The following is an 18,989-nucleotide window of genomic DNA, read 5'->3' on the forward strand; positions in this document are numbered from 1 at the left end:
TTCCAATAATATTAATGGAATTCTACTTAATTATTGGAATTAGGCGGTGATTTTGGAATTGGATTGGCGTTGGTGGAACTACCGTTTATTTTTGCTTAAAACATTGTGGAATTGAAATGCTGAAAAGTGAAAAATTGTCGAAGTCCACGAAAACCACGATTTCATGTTTCATGGTTTACAGTTTCAAGTTCTATGATCCTGAGTTCTGAGGTTTACGATTCTGAGTTCTGAGTTTTACGGTATTGTGTTTTACGTTTTACGATTTTACGTTTTAAGGTTTACGGGGGGTGAGGTATTTGGTACGCCATAGATTCAAGCCATTGCATGGCAGAGTCTCAGTATTAAATCGCATATTCGCATTTATTTGAGGTTACAAGTTATTTTATGGCGAGTTATTTTGTCTGCACACTGACAGCACAGAATGCTGCATGAAATATAACAATTAGTCAATTACAAAATAGAATATTTGAGTTATTAATCATGTTATTTTGAATTCTGCCTACTGTCTGCTTGCTGGACTCATAGCTGGAATGTTATCATTTATGTGATCGACTGGAATTACTTGTTTTATCGCAGTTTTACGGAGTGGATACTCGGAAGTAGCCTCCTATTCATTGTAAGCACTCACTAAGCAGTAAGCTATTTACGTTGCTACGAGTATTTACGTTCGCAATTTCCTTATTTTTCGAGTTGGTTAGAGGAGCGACAGATTCCAATACTACTCGCTGTACAGTTAGTTCCGTTTATTTATATTCGACGTTTAAAGTTCCGCTGTATCGGTTCCGCTTACAGCGCACCTGTTGCCGTTTCTTACTGGGCACAACCGTAAAAGTAAAACCAGCAGAAATACTAATACCGGCAGTATCCCCCAGTTAGACTGCTACTGACCGCAAGCGTTTAGTAGCTTGGTGGAATTTCTTTATGTGATTTACTCTTCCAGAAACCATGAGTGAACTGCGGTTGGGAGTGGAAATCGGATTCAAGAAGATCTCCATTGCGCAGTACGAGAACGGTGTGCCGCGGGTGCTGCTCAGCTTTCCATCCGTCGCGGCCTGCAGCAATGATCACCACGACTGGCATTTTGGTATGGATGCGCGCAGCTACCGCGCTGACAGCCGATACCAATCCCTCCCCTCGATTAAAGGCACATTGCTGGCGTACGGCTGCGGCGAGAAGGATCCGCTTTTGCCGCTGCTGTTGGAGAAGCTCTTTGCCTACATCAAGATGATCGGAGAGACTGAACGGAAGCAGTGTCTCCGAGGCGTTGTTGTCGTTCTGCCGCATGGTCTGAATTGCAGTCCAGTCATCCGTCAACTGGTGATGGACGCCTGGCAGAAGAACAGCGTCATGGATGTCCTGTGCATCTCCGACGTATCGGCCATTCTGCTGGCCTACACCGTGCAGACACTGGACCGGCAATCCATCAACACCAACGCATCCGAACCGGTTCATCTGCTGGTGTGCAATGCGGATTCGGAGCACTGCCGTGTAGACGTCTTCGAGGTGATTCAGAACAACCACCTCGTCAAGTTTCACAGTGGCCAATATGTTGTGTGGAAGTGCTTCGCTAGACTGCGGCGACACCTGGTCAACGCTGTTTTTCAACATTTCAAGAGAGCCGGGATGCCTGAATTGGATCAGCGTATGTTGCTGCAGCTGGAGGAGGAGTGCGTGGACCAGATGGCGCTTTTTAACGATCCGCGGACCGAGAAAGTAACCATTCGTGCCCCACTACAGAAGTATGTCATGATCTGTACCCGGAAGACATACCATGCGGTGGCGGAGTCAAGCGTTGAAGTCGTCCGAAAGCGTGTCGTGGCGGAGTTAACGAGGTTCGGTCTCATGGACGCCAACACCGGGAACATTAAAGGGAACTGCGGCTGCTGTTGGTGGGCGAGAATTCCCGGTTGGGGCTGTTGCGCAGGGCGTTGGAGGATGTCACAAAGAGCCAGATAATTGCCGGAGTGGCGAGTTATGTGGACGATGCGGAAGCGTTTGGTGCGGCGATTGCCAGCAGTCTGGCGGGGAACCGTGCGAATATCGATAGACAGGAACTGCTTTTTCGGTTGCAAGAGGGACTCGCATTCAATTTGGAAAAAATACTAAGGACTCTAACGTCGCCGCTTCAAGAGGCCCACGCTCTGGTGCAACCGGCTCGGGATATCTTCATCAGCGACGTCCGTCGGGACTTTGCGCTGTCCGGCGAATTATATATGGGTTACCCGAAAGAGCCCGTTACCCTTCCTGCTTCCCGCCTGCTGTTGTCCACTCAGAAGATGGGAAGGTCCAAAGTGCACTGTATTAGCTTGGAAAGCAGCGTAAACAGTCAGCCGGTGACGTACATGCGGATGCTACTCGGTAGGGATGTGCGGATTCAGTTGCGCAAATTACAGCCTGATAGGCCGGACGATACGGCCGACAAATATTTGTGGATTCAGGCGTCTTTTACATATCGAGAGAGCGCCGGCTGGAGCAATCTCTGGGTTTTTGCTGATGACCCCAGTGCTTATGAGCCGTTCATGGTGGAATACGACGCGCGACGGCGAGAAATGCTGAACTCATTTCCTTCTGCAGCTGACGGTACGTAACCGATCGAAGGACTCTGGCGTATTTATGTACAAACAGTAGTACGATACCCGTCAAAGACAGGTAACAGTGTACTAATTAATCACGTAATGTTTTTCAGCGGACAAACCACTTCCTAATGTAGAGTGGCCATCATCGTCCTCGTTTGTCGCCCTTGTTTCCGACCAGCTGTCGACCCAGCATTCGTATGCAATCGAGAAAAACCGTCAGCATCCAAGCATTGTTACCGTCAATTACAGCTTCACGCAGGGGGTGGTTGTCGTGGTCCAACAGTGCCAAGAAGTGACCGGAAAGCTGCAAGCGATGGAGAGCGCTTTCGTCATCGAACGGCCGCATAAAACCCGAGAAAGTACGGTGGATGGAGATACCGTTGTCATTGAGTTGACACCACAAGATTGCGTCCGTGTTAGCTTTCCCAACGAAGCCACTCGCTGGGATTTCCTTAAAAAGTGTTCGGTCTTTTGGCAGCTGTGCACGCTGTGATCGGCTCTGGGCCAACTTGACAGAGTGCGACGGTAATGAATAACCATAACTAATTCTGTTTTGAAATTTACAATAGCACGAAACGCCTGTTGTTTTAATTCAGCGTGTTAATTATGGTTTTTTTGTGTTTACAGCAAATAGGGTGCATTTTTTGTTGTCAACGACTTCTTTATTTAAAGACAGAACTCCTTGTCAACTTCTTGTGTTGTTATTAAATGAAGATCGCATTCTGAACTGAAACCAGTAATGCATAAAAAGTACAGTTTTTCTCGGATTAAAATTAATTGCGACTGCATAAGGAACGCGCAAGATCCGCGTCCGCGGTCTACTCGTCGCGTAAGATCTTGTCATCGTCTCAAAAAGTATGGCAAATTGTAATCATCTTTAGGTTCACGAATCACAAGCGCAACTTACGTACTCTACGGTAGCTTCCAAGTCATTTTTGTACAGTAATATTATCATCTTCTCAGCAAAACGGCAACAAAAAAGTCAAGTACAAAAGTAGCGCTATATTTTTATTTGTGAATATGCTTCGCACAGCGATACAAAAGTTGTAATTTTCCGATTTTCGACTTATGCATTTTTTCAAGGTTGGAAAACGTTATGAACACAAAGATGTGTTTAAGCAGTTCAATCAATGAGATATACGGCAAGCATAAAAAAGCGAAGCTGAGTTAAGTAAGTGCACCTATTGCCCAAGCATTTTACAGTACTTACCACTTTAGATGCAGTAAAAAAACATGCAGTAGAGACAAAAATACCAGTTAACAAGGCGATGCGCAACCATTACACGACATTATCCAGGCAGATATCGATATTCTTCTTGTAATGGGCAATGTGGACAGACAAGAAGCCATCCCACTTCCGGTATCATTCCAATTTCCATTGAGTCGGTTGTTTTAGAACGATACTTCTACATGTGAGAGCCGCGGCGGATGCGATGCCGGTTTTCTTTATCAACTTCGCAATTTCCGAAGTTATTATGAAATTTTCTGTGTTGGCATACTATGTAAATTGGAATGTAAGAATACAACTGGTAGTACAAAAGTGTAAATACTGCGAAAAAATTCACAATTTTGCAATTTTACAGCTTTTGTCGCCATATGTACTGTACTACTTTGTACATACTGCTGACGAGTCGCCAAGTACTTACTGTAGATGAACCGAAGATTGACTACTTGTACTCCAGCTCTGTATTTCTTATATTATTATTTGCACCGAGCGCGAAGCGCGAGGTGCTGCAATTACAATGGAAGCCAAAATTGTCTTACATTCGGTCCGGGACCGAATGACCAATAAAAATAAATGGCCAGGACCAAATGACCAATAACAGAAAACGTGCAAGAATACGAACACTTGTTCCTGGCGCATTTCCTAACGAAAACCATCAAGCGATATCTCAAACGAAAGACAAAAAAATTTCAAGAATTTTGATACCTAACGGGTCATCCTTTATAAGATCTAAGAGAAAATCGAGCCATTCTAGTTTGTCGTAGACAGAGCACACGATTTCTGTGTGAAAACTGAAACCAAACCGCGGATGCAAATCCTATGCTATGTCTACGAGAAACTTTAGATGCCTCGATTATCTCTTAGATCTTATAAAAAACAACTTGTTTGGTATCAAAATTTTTGAAATTTAGTCCTCATTCGTTTGAGATATCGGTCGATGGTTTTCGTTGGGAAATGCGCAAGGTGTAAGTGTAAATGTCAGCAGACCGATGGCCAGTCAAAAATTTGGCTGTTTGGTACAGAAAAGTGCTTGGTTGCGCGCGTTTTGTGATTACATAAGTGTAAGACAATTTTGGCGTCCATTGTAACTGATCGTCAAGTGATGCACGCTCCATAGCAGAGCATACATTTCCACAGCAGAGCCAAAAACCAAAAAAAGCGTACGTAACACTTTTCCAATTTCACAATCCAATACCATTTTCCAGTGGCATTGGCGAAGTTAACCAGAGAAGAATTGTTAATTATCTTTATCTTTAACAAAATGCTCTAACCAAACAGTTGGCTGGTGCAAAGAAGTTGGTAGCCGTCTCTGTAGCTCTCTGAATTTCAGTAAGTACGTACATGTAATATCGTACTTTCGTTTTTAATTTTTCCGCATACTTACTATGTGGAATTTTGACACAGATCACTCTGAGAAATCTGTGTTTAGTTTATGACGGATTTGTTCATAAAATGACAGCGGAATAAAATTAAGTATATATCTATTATTATATATCTGAATAAAAAGTTCAAAAAACATATCTGCTGTTTACAGTTCACCTATTCAACTTTCAGTGTAAACATTTGTCGGTGAGTATCACTCCCGCTCGGTGCAATGATGTGGTTATCAACCACCACTAGTAAAATACAAGAAGCATCTTACATTCGGCAAAGCAAAATGGATAAATCGTGAAAGCGTAAAAACGGAATTTTTTACTAAAAATCAGTTTATCATTTTCACTCCGAAGCATTCCATTTTTTTTACAAATGCTCTGTTTGTACGCATGAACTGGACGGTAGCGGTAATTTTGTCACTCACTCATTCACTCATCTAGCAAGCTATTCAGCGGCACTGGTGCTTGGTAGCTCGGTCAGCGTATTTTGCTTATTCGGCAGTGATAGCTTGTTTACCCACTCGCATAGAGATTTTGCTCACTGGGCAGTGGCAGCGGTGGTAGCTTGGTCACTCATTCATGTAAAGATTTTGCTTACCGGGCGGTGGCGGTAGCTTGGCAGTTCCTCACAAAGCGAACTTTTACACTGGACAGTGATTGTAGCTTGGTCTCTCTGTCGCCTTACATTGGCCCATAGGCTTGTAGTAAGTGTTTTAGAAGAGCGGTTGTAACTGTAACGGTCCGTGCGTTTGTAACGGTCCGTGCGTTTATTTCGTAATACGTACAGATATGGTCTGAAGTTAAAACCTCCCAATATTCTACAAAATTAAATGCGCCGACAACAAAAGCCGAGAGACTTACTTGGGATTACTTACTTATTAGGTTTTGCGGTTGGTGACAGACTAGTGTCGTTCGAAAATAAGGCAATCTATTCGTTCAATTGGAGTATTTAATAATTCGTGTTAAGTATTGCATCCAGGCAAAATTTTTCTAAGTTTAAAGGTCACCTTGAAACAGGGTTGTATCGTTTGCGGCATCGTGCCGGCACAGTTCTGATCGAAAGTTTCGAAAAAAATATCATGTGAGCCACTTCTGGACTATACGCGATCTAATGGCGTTGTCCGCTTGTTCAGAATTTTTGTGGTTAGCGAGATCTAAAAACTTTGGGGCGCCGCGCGTAGTATAGATATAATATCTATAATCTGCGCAAAATTCATTTTCCAGACATAAACAGATATGTTATAGGCAGTATGCAATGAATAATTTTACATTCATATCTATGACCCGTGCATTCATATTTCTTTATGCCTGTGCTTCACAGCGCCGAAAACGCTGCTTGAGACAAAAACTTCGCTATTACAATACGATTAAAGTAAGCATTTAAGCAACAAATAAGAAAAAGTACGGAAAACACGGCAATATTCAATAATTAAACCAAAAACAAAATTTGGTGACACGGCTATTTACCGAGTTTCCTTTAAATACAGCAAACGGATTAGTAACAGAACGATTCGCAAGCATTACACAACATTATCCAAGCGGATGTCGATGTTCTACTGGTAATGGGCAACATGACCTTTGCCTTGGGCCGCAGCGTGCAAAATGTTGTTCCGATCAATGCTGTACGTCACATTAAACTGGCACTCGCCGGCCTTCCGCAGAGGCAGATCCGGAATGACAAACCCACCAATGCGGAATTTGTCGATATGGAATCCACGCTTACTCTGATAAACATCGAACTTTGAGGCAGGCTGATAATCGCGGGCTGTAACGGTAGCTTTCGTAACGCTCGTAGGATACGCTGTTCCCCGGGGAATTAAGCTCATGATACGCGTAGTGCCCAGCAGCAAATCATCCACAACTTCCAGTCCGTAGTGGTAAGCTGTGACCTCCTGGATGTTCGTGGCCTGTCGGTTGTTGATACGGTATGACTGCATAGAGGCACCCCGTGCAATCGCCTCATCCGGATCGGCATCTACGCACACGACTCCTTCTCGATCGAAAAACGCTTGCAGCTTCTCCTTAACCACCGGCAGCCGACTGCTGCCGCCCACCAAGATGACCTTATCGATATCGCCCGGGGTCAAGTTACCGGCTTCCAGGGCGTTCTTTACCGGAACCAGGATCTTCTCGAGCAGGCCGCGAAACATTCCGCTGAAGGTCGCCTTTGTCAGCACCATGTCGTAATCGAAGTTATCGCGCAGGTTATGCACTGTTTCCCTGTAAGTGCTGGTGTACGGATTGGACAACGCAATTTTGGCTGCTTCGGCGACCAGTTTCAGTTTCGCAAGGGCTTTGCTATCGTTTGCCAAATCGATGTTGTGGCGGCAGTGAATATCGTCTAGGAAATGCTGAACAATTTCGCTGTCGAAGTTCTCCCCGCCCAAATACATGTCGCCGTCTGTGCTGAGGACGCGGTACTCGTTGCGGCCCTCCACCTTCATAATGCTGATGTCCAGAGTACCGCCGCCGAAGTCGAACACCAGAATCGTGCACTGCTCGTCCACCACGCCGCCGTAAGCGATTGCGGCCGCCGTCGGTTCGTTCAACAGGCTGACGTCTTTGAAGCCGGCCAGGCGGGCGGCGGTCAGCGTGGCGGCGCGTTGGGTCTCCATGAAATTAGCAGGAATTGTCACCACCGCTGTGGTCACTTCGTTGCCCAGGAATCCTTCAGCCATCTCTTTCAAATACGCCAGCATCTTGGCGCTGATCTCTTCCGGACGGATAACCTTTTGCCAAATGACTTCACCCGCCTCACTGCACTGATCCACCTACAAAACAGGAGTACTTAAATTAAACTGTCACTGTCAGTGTCGGCCAAGGTAAGAGTGGCAAAGCGAAAAATGCTTACTTACAACTTACGGTAACTTACCGTTTAAACGTTTGCTTAGTGGTATGCAATTTCGATAGTATAATTAATGCAGCGACTACAGTTCCAGTTATTTCTAAGTTTTCCACAAGTTAAAGCGTTGCCGATTTGAGAATTCTTCTGTTATACGTAAACAGTAAAAACACCCCTTTGCGGCATATCACTCTTGTTTTGGCGAAAAAGTGATGTACCGGTAATGAGGTATTTTTTTTATAGACGTCCTTATCCACGTACTGCATTCCTGATACTTACCCGTATCGCAGGAGTTCCTCGGTCGCTGATAATTGCAAAGGGCATCAAATTGCGTTCCGTCGTCACCGCGGGATCGTCGAAGCTGCGTCCGATGATACGCTTAGCATTACGGACAGTATTGCGGCTGCTTTCCGGACTCAGTCGCTTGGCGTGTTTGCCCACATCCATCCCGTCTTTTTCCAAGCGCACCCAGGACGGTGTGGTTGTATCGCCGGCTTGGTTCTTAATAACCTGAGGACTACGACCGTGTTTGTACACGAACAGGCAACAGTGTGTTGTGCCCAGATCAATGCCTACTCCATCTGCCATGGCATTCGGTGTAAGATCGAGCTAAGCAACGCGAAATAGCAAATTCTTCGAAGTCCGGAGAGTAGAGAATCACGTAAAATATGCGTTACACCATTTAAAGTGCGAAATGCGGTGCATGAAATTCAGAAACTCACTACTATGAGATCGCTCAACAGCTTGGAGAGCACTACTGTAACTGTAACAGACCAAACAGACTCTTTAACAGAGTACGAAATGCAGTATGCAACGATAGAACAGGTGGAGCGTGAACAATACGAACTTTCCAGAAAGCGGCACAGAAAGACATGACACAAAGCGTTCGGCTGTGACCATCAAAGGTAGCGTTTCGTTCAGAAACCGTCTTTTTGATGCACGGGAAGGAGGTCATGCACCGCAAGTACGTAAAAGTGACCTTAATTGAAGCATTACCATTGGCTACGAGGACTAACTCATCTGGCTGCTGCCGTACTAGTACTTCCAGCATACAGTTCGATTTACGGTAGTTGCGGTAATCCGTGAAACTGCAGGCTACGAATTTACGAAATGATCTGTGGTCATAATTACTGTATCATATCCCAGAATTTGTTGTTGTAATTTTACCAGGTTTGACACTTCGAGTTATATCCTGTGGCTGGAATTACCAACTTTGAATATTTTAATTTTCGCACAATCAATTCGAACTACACAGAGGTATGTACCCTAATTAGTTACTGGAAACAGTGAAGTGGCTTAGCACACCGGTCGTAGTTTACAATCCGCATTCTGATATTATTTTACGGTACACAGATGGTATCCGCGTTCTGGTACAACGTCACTTATAAACGAGGACGATATTTGTTACTACAGTTTTGAACGATCTTGTATTAAGCTAAATTGATCGACTTAATTATAATACTACCATCGTGTACTTTGTAATAAGATCACCGTACCAGTGCCCTTTTTTTCTGTACCGCTTACGTCCGCCCGTTAAGTTAACATATCATCGTTAAATTCTGCTCGATATTTTTCCAGAAAATGAGCGAGTTGCGGTTGGGAGTGGAAATCGGGTTCAAGAAGATAACTATTGCGCTGTACGAGAACGGTGTGCCGCGTGTAATGTCCAGTTTTCCTTCCATCGCGGCCTGTAGTATTGATCGCACCGAATGGCACTTCGGCGTGGACGCGCGCAACTACAAAGCTGATACCAGATACTGTTTCTTCCCCTCGGTGAAAGACACGCTGCTGGCTTATGGCTACGGTGAGCAAAATCCATCTATTCCATTTATGTTGGAAAATCTGTTCGCGCGTATCAGGATGATTGCGCAAGCCGAACGCAAGCAGTGTATCCGTGGCATCGTTTTCGTTTTGTCGCATAATCTGGATTCCATCCACGTTATTCGGCAAGCGGTGGTGGGTGCCTGGCAGACGATTGGCGTACTCGATGTCCTGTGCATCTCCGACCCATCAGCCATTCTGCTGGCGTTTACCGTACAGACGTTGGACCGACAATCGTTTCAAACGAGCGCCACTGAGCCGCTTTTTCTGTTGGTGTGCAATGCCGATTCTGACCATTTCCGGATGGATGTCTTCGCTGTGATCAGCAACAACCATGTCGTCAAATGTCAGAGCAGCCAGCATGTTCTGGTTAATTTTTTCGTTGAAATGCGCCGGCGCGTGGCAGATGCGATCCACCAGAAGCTGAAAAATATCGGCATGTCCCCATTAGATGACCGCTCGTTGGCGCAGCTGCGGGAAGACTGTTGGGACCAGGTGGCGTTATTTAACGATCACCGAACCGAAAAAGTGACCATTCGCTCTCCGTTCCACAAGGATGCCGTGGTGTATCAGCGGCAGGCATATTACGCGGAGATTGAGCCAGTCATCGAAGCCGCCCGAAAGTATGTCGTGGCAGATTTGACGAGATTTGGTATAATGGACGCGAACAACGGAAATATCAACGGGAAAGTTGAGCTGTTAGTGGTCGGCGAGAATTCCCGGTTAGGGTTACTGCGCACTGCGCTGGAAGGTGTAACGAAGAGCCAGGTGATTGCCGGAGCGGCGAGTTATGTGGACGATGCGGAGGCGTTTGGAGCAGCGATAGCCAGCAGTCTGGCGGGAAACAGTGCGAATATCCACAGGCAGCATTTGTTGTTTCGACTGGAAGAGGGACGCGTATTCGACATGGAAAAGATCATGAAAGCGCTGCCGGTGCAGGAGACCAGCATTGTGGTTCAACCGGCACGGGATATCTTCATCAGCGACCGCCGCGATGTTTCTCTTTCCGGCTACTTGTACGTTGGCAACCCAAGAGCGCTCGTTGATATTGCCTCATTTCGCTTGGTACTGTGTACTCCGAAAATAGATGACTGCAAAGTGCATTGCATCGATCTGGAAAGCAGCGTTAACGGTCAGTCGGTGACGTTCATGCGGATGTTGCTGGGAAAGGATTTGCGGATTCAGCTAAAAAAGCTAACGCGCTATAGAAACGGTCAACGACTCATTGATTGCCAATTACTGTGGCTAGAGGCGTCGTTTATGTATCAGGAGAATACTGGATCAAGTCAACTTGTTTTTCTTGTGGATGACGCCAGCGATTACAAGCCGTTTATGGAAGAGTACGACGCGCGGAATGGGGAGATGCTGAACGCATTTCCTTCTGCAGATGGCGGTACGTATGCATTCTATATAGGAAATTCTTGAACGAAGGGCTGTTTACTGGTAGAGTAATAGCGAATAACGATACACCATCATTTCGGATTACGTGGTCGGTGGTATACCTGTTTGCAGAGTGTAGGCTGCTAAACTTATGGCAACTTTGAAAATTTGTCGTATGTGTTCTTTTAGTGCGTTCTCAGTGTATGTGCGTGCGTTCATTAGTAAGCTCATAAATTCCGCTTTTTAACAAATTAATCAAATTTGAATGCCAAAACCAAATTTATGTGACAGAAAATCTAGGAAAATGCCGTTACTGTACCTTGGCTGTAGTCGAAGTAAAACACGTATAATTATGATATATTACCATAATAAGTTTTGCGCTGGTTGTTTTTCTAGCGGGCGAATCACTTCCTAAGCTACCGTGGTCATCAGTGTCCTCGTTTGTCGCTCTTGTCTCAGACCAGTGGCCTACCAAACAGTCCCATGAAATTCATAAAAATCAGCAGCATCCCAGCATTGTTACCGTTAATGGCTTCTCCAAGCAGGAATTCGTTGTCGTGGTCCAGCAGTGCCAGGAAGTGACCGAAAAGCTGCAAGTGATGGGAAACACTTTTGTAATCGAACGGCCGTACAAGATTCGCAAAGAACCTGTGGAACGCGATACAGTTATCATTGAATTGACTCCGCAAGATTGCGTTCGTGTCAGCTTTCCCAATGAAACCACCAGCTGGGATTTTTTAAAAAAGTGTCCGGTTTCTTATATCTCGTAATATGACCGGCCAAGGTATCGAAAGGCTTTGGGTAGATAAGCAAAAACTCAGTACTGCTACTATAATTGTGCGGATCTTCTTTTCGAAACGAATAATTGTACTTTCACTTTCTTACTAATGTGCGAATAATTTGCCGCTTATCATAACAGGCCTACAGTGCAGAATTGTGTATTTTGTTTTATTTTGTGTGGCAAGAAATACGAACTGCCAGTCCAGCGTTAGTGCATTGGATTCAATTTTGTTGTCTTTTGCTTCCCGACAGGTATTTTGATTGTATGCTTTTATTTAGTTTGATTCCAAATTCCAATGCTTTTATCTGGTATGAATATAAATATGAAACCATTATATGGCATGAGAGTGATTACATTATTTGACAGTTTCGCTTCGAATATGCCATAAGTGTTACGTCAGCGATCACTTGTCCAAGTAGAGATGTGCACTGGCTTTAAGTCGGCAACAGGTAATAAAAACATCGGACAGCGCCGAAAATGGTTTATAATTCACTCGATCCCAACGATTATAATTATAAGCCATAAGGTCAAAATAAATAAAAAAAACTGTCAAAATAGTCGCATGCTGGAGCAGATATGCCGGCATTTCTGCCGTTTCAGTGCAATACTGCCTGATAAGTAGCAACGTTTTCGCGATTTTACTGCCCAATTAAATTAGCGCTGGTTAATATCAACATATTTTAATATAATTATTATATTTGCAGAGTCAACAGAGACAAGCCTCGCTCACAAAAAAACGTTCAAATGAATACAGTACATAATCACGTATTGCGTGATTACAGAACAAAGATCATGCATGTTGCCAGACCGAGTATAAAACAGTTGATTAAACTCGTAGCACAATCCTCATACCATGCTTATATCTTGTACAGTCTTAAACCGCTTGAAAGTTTGCTAAAAACCTTTTATACTTTGCAACCAACAGAGCGTGCAAAGACAATAATTATTATGTACTACTTAGTACCACTTCTGGTGCATGTGCTCATCGTGCTATCACGTACGACGCTCCAGGATTTGCGACAAGATAATGCTTTTCGCAATTTATTAAGCAGCGAGTAAACTAAGACATACTTAAGCAACTAAACAGGAAATATCCGAAACACGAGAAAACTTAAAATAACGGACGTTCGTAGAAAAAAAGTAATTGATTCCATTATACATACGCAGTTACAGTATGTGCCCAGGCTCAATGTCCGTGCAGCAAAAGAAATAAGATAAAACCTATTGGTTAACTCGTCAATTCGCAACCATTAAACGACATTATCCAGGCGGATTTCGATGTTCTTTTTGTAGTGGGCTATTTCGTCTTTCCCTTCCGCCGTTGCGTGCAAGATGTTATTCCCATCGATGCTGTACGTCACATCAAACATGCATTCTCCCGCCTTCCGCAGCGGCAGATCAGGAATAACAAAATGGCCAATACGAAACTTGTCCAGACTGAATCCGCGTTTACTCTGGTACACTTCGAAGTCCACTTCATCTTGATTATCGTAAGCTGTGACGAAAGCTTTCGTAACACTTGTAGGATACACTTTCCCGCGGGGAATCAATTCGCGGATACGCGTGCTGCCCACTTGCAAATCCTCTACAACTTTCAGCCCGTAATGGTAGGCTGTGACCTCCTGGACGTTCGCCGCCTGCCGATTATTGATGCGATAGGACTGCATGGCGGCGCCCCGAGCAATAGCCTCGTCCGGATCGGCATCCGCGCATACAACTCCTTCTCGGCCGAAAAACGCCTGCAGCGCCTCCTTGACCGCCGGCAGCCGACTGCTCCCGCCCACCAGTATGACCTTATCGATCTCCTCAGGTGACAGCTTAGCGGCTTCCAGGGCGTTCTTCAGGGGGACCAGGATCTCCTCGAGCAGAAAGCCGAACATCCCGTTAAAGGTCGCTTTCGTCAACTCCACGTTGTAGTCGAACTCTCCATGCAGTTTGTATACAGTATCCCGATATATGGGTGTGTACGGACTGGACAGCGCGATCTTGGCCTCTTCGGCAACCAGTTTCAGTTTCGCAAGGGATTTGCTATCTTTTGCCAAATCGATGTTGTGGCGGCGGCGAATGTCCTCCAGAAAATGCTGGACAATCTCGACATCGAAGTTCTCCCCGCCCAAGTACATGTCGCCGTCGGTGCTGAGGACACGATATTCATTGCGGCCCTCCACCTTCATAATGCTGATGTCCAGCGTGCCACCGCCGAAATCGAACACCAGAATGGTGCACTGCTCGTCCACCACGCCGCCGTAAGCAATTGCGGCGGCTGTCGGTTCGTTCAGCAGACTGACCTCGGTGAAGCCGGCCAGGCGGGCGGCAGTCAGCGTGGCGGAGCGTTGGGTCTCTATAAAATTGGCCGGAATCGTCACCACCGCCGTGGTCACTTCATTGCCCAGGAATGTTTCAGCCATCTCCTTCAGATACGCCAGCATCTTGGCGCTGATCTCTTCCGGACGGGTCAACTTCGCCCAAATGACCTCACCGCTTTCATTGTATTGTTCCACCTGCAAGACAGTTGCGTTTAACATACACGACCTAAGCGATAATTTCGTTTTTCTAACCATGACAAGATCCACAAGAACGACGAAGCACTAGGCTGTTACACGATCCAGCAATAATAATCTCCATTAATTCGTAACGAAATGAAGCGCAAACGCGCAAATTTAAATTTATCAAAATAGTACCGTGTTGTTGCTACTTAGTACTTGCCATGACTTGCTTTCATTCACAGAAAAAATTACTGGTAGACCCAATTTTGGAATCATTCATTAATTTACATAACTTATAGCTTCATTAAAGTAATCATGCGATTATATCATTTAAATGGTAAAACGTAAAGATTTGAGTGGTTTGGTAAAGTAAAAGTCCATCAAAATTAACGACATTCAGGTAGTCATTAAACACATTTGCGTTAGCTATTGCCTATGGCATACTTACCTATCTTTCTTAATTTTAAACTCTTACCCGAATCCCAGGGGATCCGTTGTCGTTAATAATTGAAAAGGGCATCAGGCTACGCTCCATGGTCACGGCGGCATCATCGAAGCTGCGCCCAATGAGGCGCTTCGCATTCCGAACAGTGTTGCGGCTGTGGTCCGGACTCTGTCGCTTGGCTTGTTTGCCCACATCTATCCCATCCCGCTCCAGGCGGACCCAAGACGGCGTGGTGGTGTCGCCGGCTCTGTTCTTAACCACTTGCGGATTGCGACCATGTTTGTACACAAATAGACAACAATGCGTAGTGCCTAAATCGATGCCTACTCCATCTGCCATGTTATTCGATTTGAAATTTAACAACACACTAAAACAATTCTATGCTGTATGCTGGGTCACAACACTTTAATTAACTTTCATGTACTTCCAGTGCAAAATCGAATAACTGCGAACACCATTAATTTTAATCACGTTTACGGGCAAATGTCACAGGGTAGATTAACTGAGGTAGCGCGACATGTGGATTGAGAAGAAAGGTGAGAACTCTTTACTGCCGCTCTAGGGAACGTACAGCGCCAACAATCGGAGCTGTTCAGAAAGCGGCTAACAAAGACACAAAGCGTGCGGCTGTCTCTGAACATCAGAGCGGTACAGCCTGAAACCGTTTGTTTTGGCCTATGCGCCGGGGTGGGGCCGTACGTATGTACGTAAAGTGACCTCAGTTAAAGCGTCTCCCATTGGCTGGCTGCGCCTGGCGGTGTGGAGTCGGAAGTCAGGATCTATGCTGTGGGCAGTGGAGGTGGACAAAAGTGTACGGTCACTGTGTACCGTTGTTCGTTGTTCTCATACAAGTACAGTACTGTATGTACTCTGCAGTTTGCAAGTTGCGGAAACGCAGCTGTGGCGATCTTGGCGACCCGTTTTGTGTACACACTGCACAGAGTGTTGGTACAGTAGTAATTTTACTGTTCATATAAAGTGTCAAATTGAAATAATGCGGTAGTTCTTATGCATAAATTCATTGAGAAAAGAAGTAATACTTGTACTGCAATTCTTTGTATCCTTCCATCGCTTATTGATGCGAGTGAGTCGGAGTGACCCAGGACTTATGAGTTATGACGTAAGACTTTTTAAACGTCATCCTGCTAATTTGCTAAAGGAAGAAACTAAACTAAACTCGAAAAAGGAAGAAACTTTACTCAAGTGCCTGTTGTATATTACGTAACTAATTGCACGCTTTTTAGCAGCTCGCTAAAGTTAGATCTCGCTCGAGTTTCGTTCTTTTTCAGAAAAATGACCGGATTACGGTTGGGAGTGGAAATTGGATTCAAGAAGATTACTATTGCGCTGTACGAGAGCGGTGTGCCGCGGGTGTTGTTCAGCTTTCCTTCCATCGCGGCTTGTAGTGTTGATCGCACCGAATGGCACTTCGGCGTGGACGCGCGCAACTACAAAGCTGACAACAGATACCGCAATTTCCCCTCGGTTAAAGGCACGCTGCTGGCTTACGGCTACGGTGAGCAGAATCCGTTTGTGCCGCTGCTGCTGGAGAAGCTCTTCGCCTTCATTAAGATGATTGGTCAAACCGAACGGAAGCAGTGTCTCCAAGGCGTTGTTGTCGTTCTCTCTCATGGCCTACACGCCTGCCAAAATATCTATCAAGCGGTGACGGAAGCCTGGCAAAAAAACGACTTAACCGATGTCCTGTGTATCTCCGATATATCAGCCATTGTACTGGCGTACACGGTGCAGACGCTGGACCGGCAGTCCATAAAGAAGAGCGGGATAGAGCCGGTTAATGTGTTGGTGTGCAATGCAGATGCGGAGCATTTCCGGATGGGCGTCTTCGAAGTGATCAACAACAACCTCGTCGTCAAATACAAAAGCAACCAGTATGTTGTGTGGGACTGTTTCACTGAACTGCGGTGGCGCGTTTTTGATGATATCCATCAGCGCTTGGAGAGCGTTGGGATGCCTGCACTGGATCTGCATTTACGGACGCAACTAGGAGAGGAGTGCGGGGACCACATGGCGTTATTTAACGATTCCCGAACCGTTAGAGTGATCATTCGCGCCCCTGTCCCGAACTGTATCGTGACGTACACGCGGGAGGATTACCAGGCGGTGGTAAAGCCAATCATCGAAGCCATCCGAAAACATGTCGCGGCGGAGTTAGTGAACTTTGGTATAATGGACGGGAGCAGCGGAAACGTCGGCGGGAAAGTTGAGTTGCTAGTGGTTGGCGAAAATTCCCGGTTAGGGTTATTGCGCACCGCGTTGGAGGGGGTAACGAAGAGCCAGGTGATTGCCGGAGCGGCGAGTTATGTGGACGATGCGGAAGCGTTCGGTGCGGCGATTGCCAGCAGTCTGGCTGGAAATAGCGGGAATTTATACGGACAACACCAGCTCTTTCGACTGCAAGAAGGACTCGCATTCGATGTGGGAAAGATACTGACGGCGCTGCCGTTATTGGACGACAACATTCGCGTGCAACCGGCGCGGGATATCCTCGTTAACGACCATAAGAATGTGGCCCTGTCCGGGTACTTGTACATGGGAAACGGGAAAGGGCCTGTCATAATTCCCGATTTTCGTCTCGTGTTGTCCACTCAGAAGATCCGAAGCTGCAAAGCGCACTGTGTACACCTGGAAACCAGCGTTGATGGACAAACGATGACGTATATGCGAATGTTGCTGGGCAAGGATGTACGCATTCAGTGTCGCGAACTACAGCGTGAAGAACCGGATGAGATGGTCGTTGAATGTTTACGGATACAGGTGTCATTTACGTATCAGGACAGCGCGGGCCGGAGCAGTCTTTGGTTTTTTGCGGATGACGCCAGCGCTTATGAGCCTTTTATGGCGGAATACCACACGCGACGACGCGAAATGCTGAAAGCGTTTCCTTCTGGAAATAACGGTATGTACGTAACCTTTTAGTAGAAATTTAAAGATACGTTGTGCCAAGAAAGGTTAGCAATAGCATACGATTGAGCCGTGTTCTGATCGCTTCCAGCGGACGAATCGCTTCCTAAGCTAGCGTGGTCATCATCGTCTTCGTTTGTCGCGCTTGTGTCGGACCAGCTGCCTACCGCGGAGTTTCAGGAAATAAATAAAATTCAGAAACGTCCGAGCATTGTTACCGTCAATCAAGATTCACAGCATGGCCTGGTTGTTGTGGTCCAACAGTGCCAGGAAGTGACCAAAATGCAAATGAGGGGAAACACGTTTGCGATCGAACGGCCGAATAAAATCCGTGAATGTTCCGTGGAGCACGATACAGTCGTCATTGAGTTAACGTCACACGATTGTGTTCGTGTCAACTTTCCCAGGGAAGCTACCCGCCGGGATTTTCTTAAAAAGTGTTCTGTCTTTTGGCCGTTGGGCAAACCGTGACCGGTTATCGAAAAATCGAAGTGTATGTGACATGAGTAGTCATATATAGTGAATACCGCTAACATAACTACGTAACTGTCTTTTTACTACTTAATGGTGAAGCATGACAAATAACTCCGATAGTTGCTTCTGCAGACTGCAGTTTGGATTTTTGCCTCTTGTGTTTTCGGCAGGTAGCTATTTAGGTAGATTTGAAAACTCTTGTTTAGGTCTACATTTTCTGCTGCTCAGAACTTGTCCTAAATTGCAAACCAAGATATTTTCAGTAAGCGATGGTAATCATCATTCCCAATTAAGGTCGGCAAGCAAATCGAAAATATCGTTTCCGGCTTTTAAATTGTTATAAGCTCTTAGAATCGGCAACTTGCGGTTGCTCATCCAGGCGGGCTTTCAGCGTTCGGTTCTCCACTGACACAGCGCAGTTTAATGGCGACAGTTTCTTTGGTTACAATCAAAGTCACATAAGCTTTATTGGTAACATATTGCTCTAGTGTGGTTAGACCGGTAAGTACTGCAATTTGTGTGCCGTATTGTTTTAACTATTATGTACATTAAGTAGAATTGTTCCAGAAAATCGAATTCTGCGTGGTCGCGCGGCCATGGCCGCGGCATTCGATACATGCAGAAAATCATTTTTCATCCAGCAACTCCGAGAATCCGGTGT

General features: G+C 45.6%; 6 protein-coding genes across 6 annotated transcripts; 4 read left to right on the top strand and 2 right to left on the bottom strand.

Annotated features, from left to right (window-relative positions):
* The first annotated feature begins 528 nt into the window (after nt 1-528).
* Nucleotides 529-3,142, top strand: LOC129584330 (uncharacterized). Its single transcript, XM_055476479.1, has 3 exons — nt 529-616; nt 941-2,580; nt 2,687-3,142. Exon 2 carries the CDS (start codon nt 946-948, stop codon nt 1,954-1,956), a length of 1,011 nt encoding a protein of 336 aa, XP_055332454.1. The 5' UTR covers nt 529-616; nt 941-945; the 3' UTR covers nt 1,957-2,580; nt 2,687-3,142.
* Nucleotides 3,143-6,681: 3,539 nt separating this feature from the next.
* On the bottom strand, nt 6,682-8,724 carry LOC129584329 (uncharacterized). The gene is made up of 2 exons (XM_055476478.1): nt 8,296-8,724; nt 6,682-7,945 (listed from the first exon to the last, which is right to left on the bottom strand). The coding sequence occupies exons 1-2, from the start codon at nt 8,602-8,604 to the stop codon at nt 6,728-6,730; spliced, it is 1,527 nt and encodes a 508-aa protein (XP_055332453.1). The 5' UTR covers nt 8,605-8,724; the 3' UTR covers nt 6,682-6,727.
* A 454-nt stretch (nt 8,725-9,178) lies between these two features.
* On the top strand, nt 9,179-11,147 carry LOC129584196 (uncharacterized). Its single transcript, XM_055476315.1, has 3 exons — nt 9,179-9,273; nt 9,595-11,050; nt 11,107-11,147. The coding sequence occupies exons 2-3, from the start codon at nt 9,598-9,600 to the stop codon at nt 11,145-11,147; spliced, it is 1,494 nt and encodes a 497-aa protein (XP_055332290.1). The 5' UTR covers nt 9,179-9,273; nt 9,595-9,597.
* On the top strand, nt 11,148-11,988 carry LOC129584331 (uncharacterized). The gene is made up of 2 exons (XM_055476480.1): nt 11,148-11,230; nt 11,614-11,988. Exons 1-2 carry the CDS (start codon nt 11,170-11,172, stop codon nt 11,985-11,987), a joined length of 435 nt encoding a protein of 144 aa, XP_055332455.1. The 5' UTR covers nt 11,148-11,169; the 3' UTR covers nt 11,988.
* A 1,069-nt stretch (nt 11,989-13,057) lies between these two features.
* LOC129584328 (uncharacterized) lies at nt 13,058-15,402 on the bottom strand. Its single transcript, XM_055476477.1, has 2 exons — nt 14,960-15,402; nt 13,058-14,499 (listed from the first exon to the last, which is right to left on the bottom strand). Exons 1-2 carry the CDS (start codon nt 15,266-15,268, stop codon nt 13,249-13,251), a joined length of 1,560 nt encoding a protein of 519 aa, XP_055332452.1. The 5' UTR covers nt 15,269-15,402; the 3' UTR covers nt 13,058-13,248.
* A 502-nt stretch (nt 15,403-15,904) lies between these two features.
* On the top strand, nt 15,905-18,325 carry LOC129584197 (uncharacterized). Its single transcript, XM_055476318.1, has 3 exons — nt 15,905-16,049; nt 16,219-17,849; nt 17,946-18,325. The coding sequence occupies exons 1-3, from the start codon at nt 16,045-16,047 to the stop codon at nt 18,323-18,325; spliced, it is 2,016 nt and encodes a 671-aa protein (XP_055332293.1). The 5' UTR covers nt 15,905-16,044.
* Nucleotides 18,326-18,989: the final 664 nt, after the last annotated feature.

Source organism: Paramacrobiotus metropolitanus, unplaced genomic scaffold (genome assembly GCF_019649055.1).
Source record: "Paramacrobiotus metropolitanus isolate TYO unplaced genomic scaffold, Prichtersi_v1.0 Parri_scaffold0000013, whole genome shotgun sequence".
Lineage (NCBI taxonomy): Eukaryota > Metazoa > Tardigrada > Eutardigrada > Parachela > Macrobiotidae > Paramacrobiotus > Paramacrobiotus metropolitanus.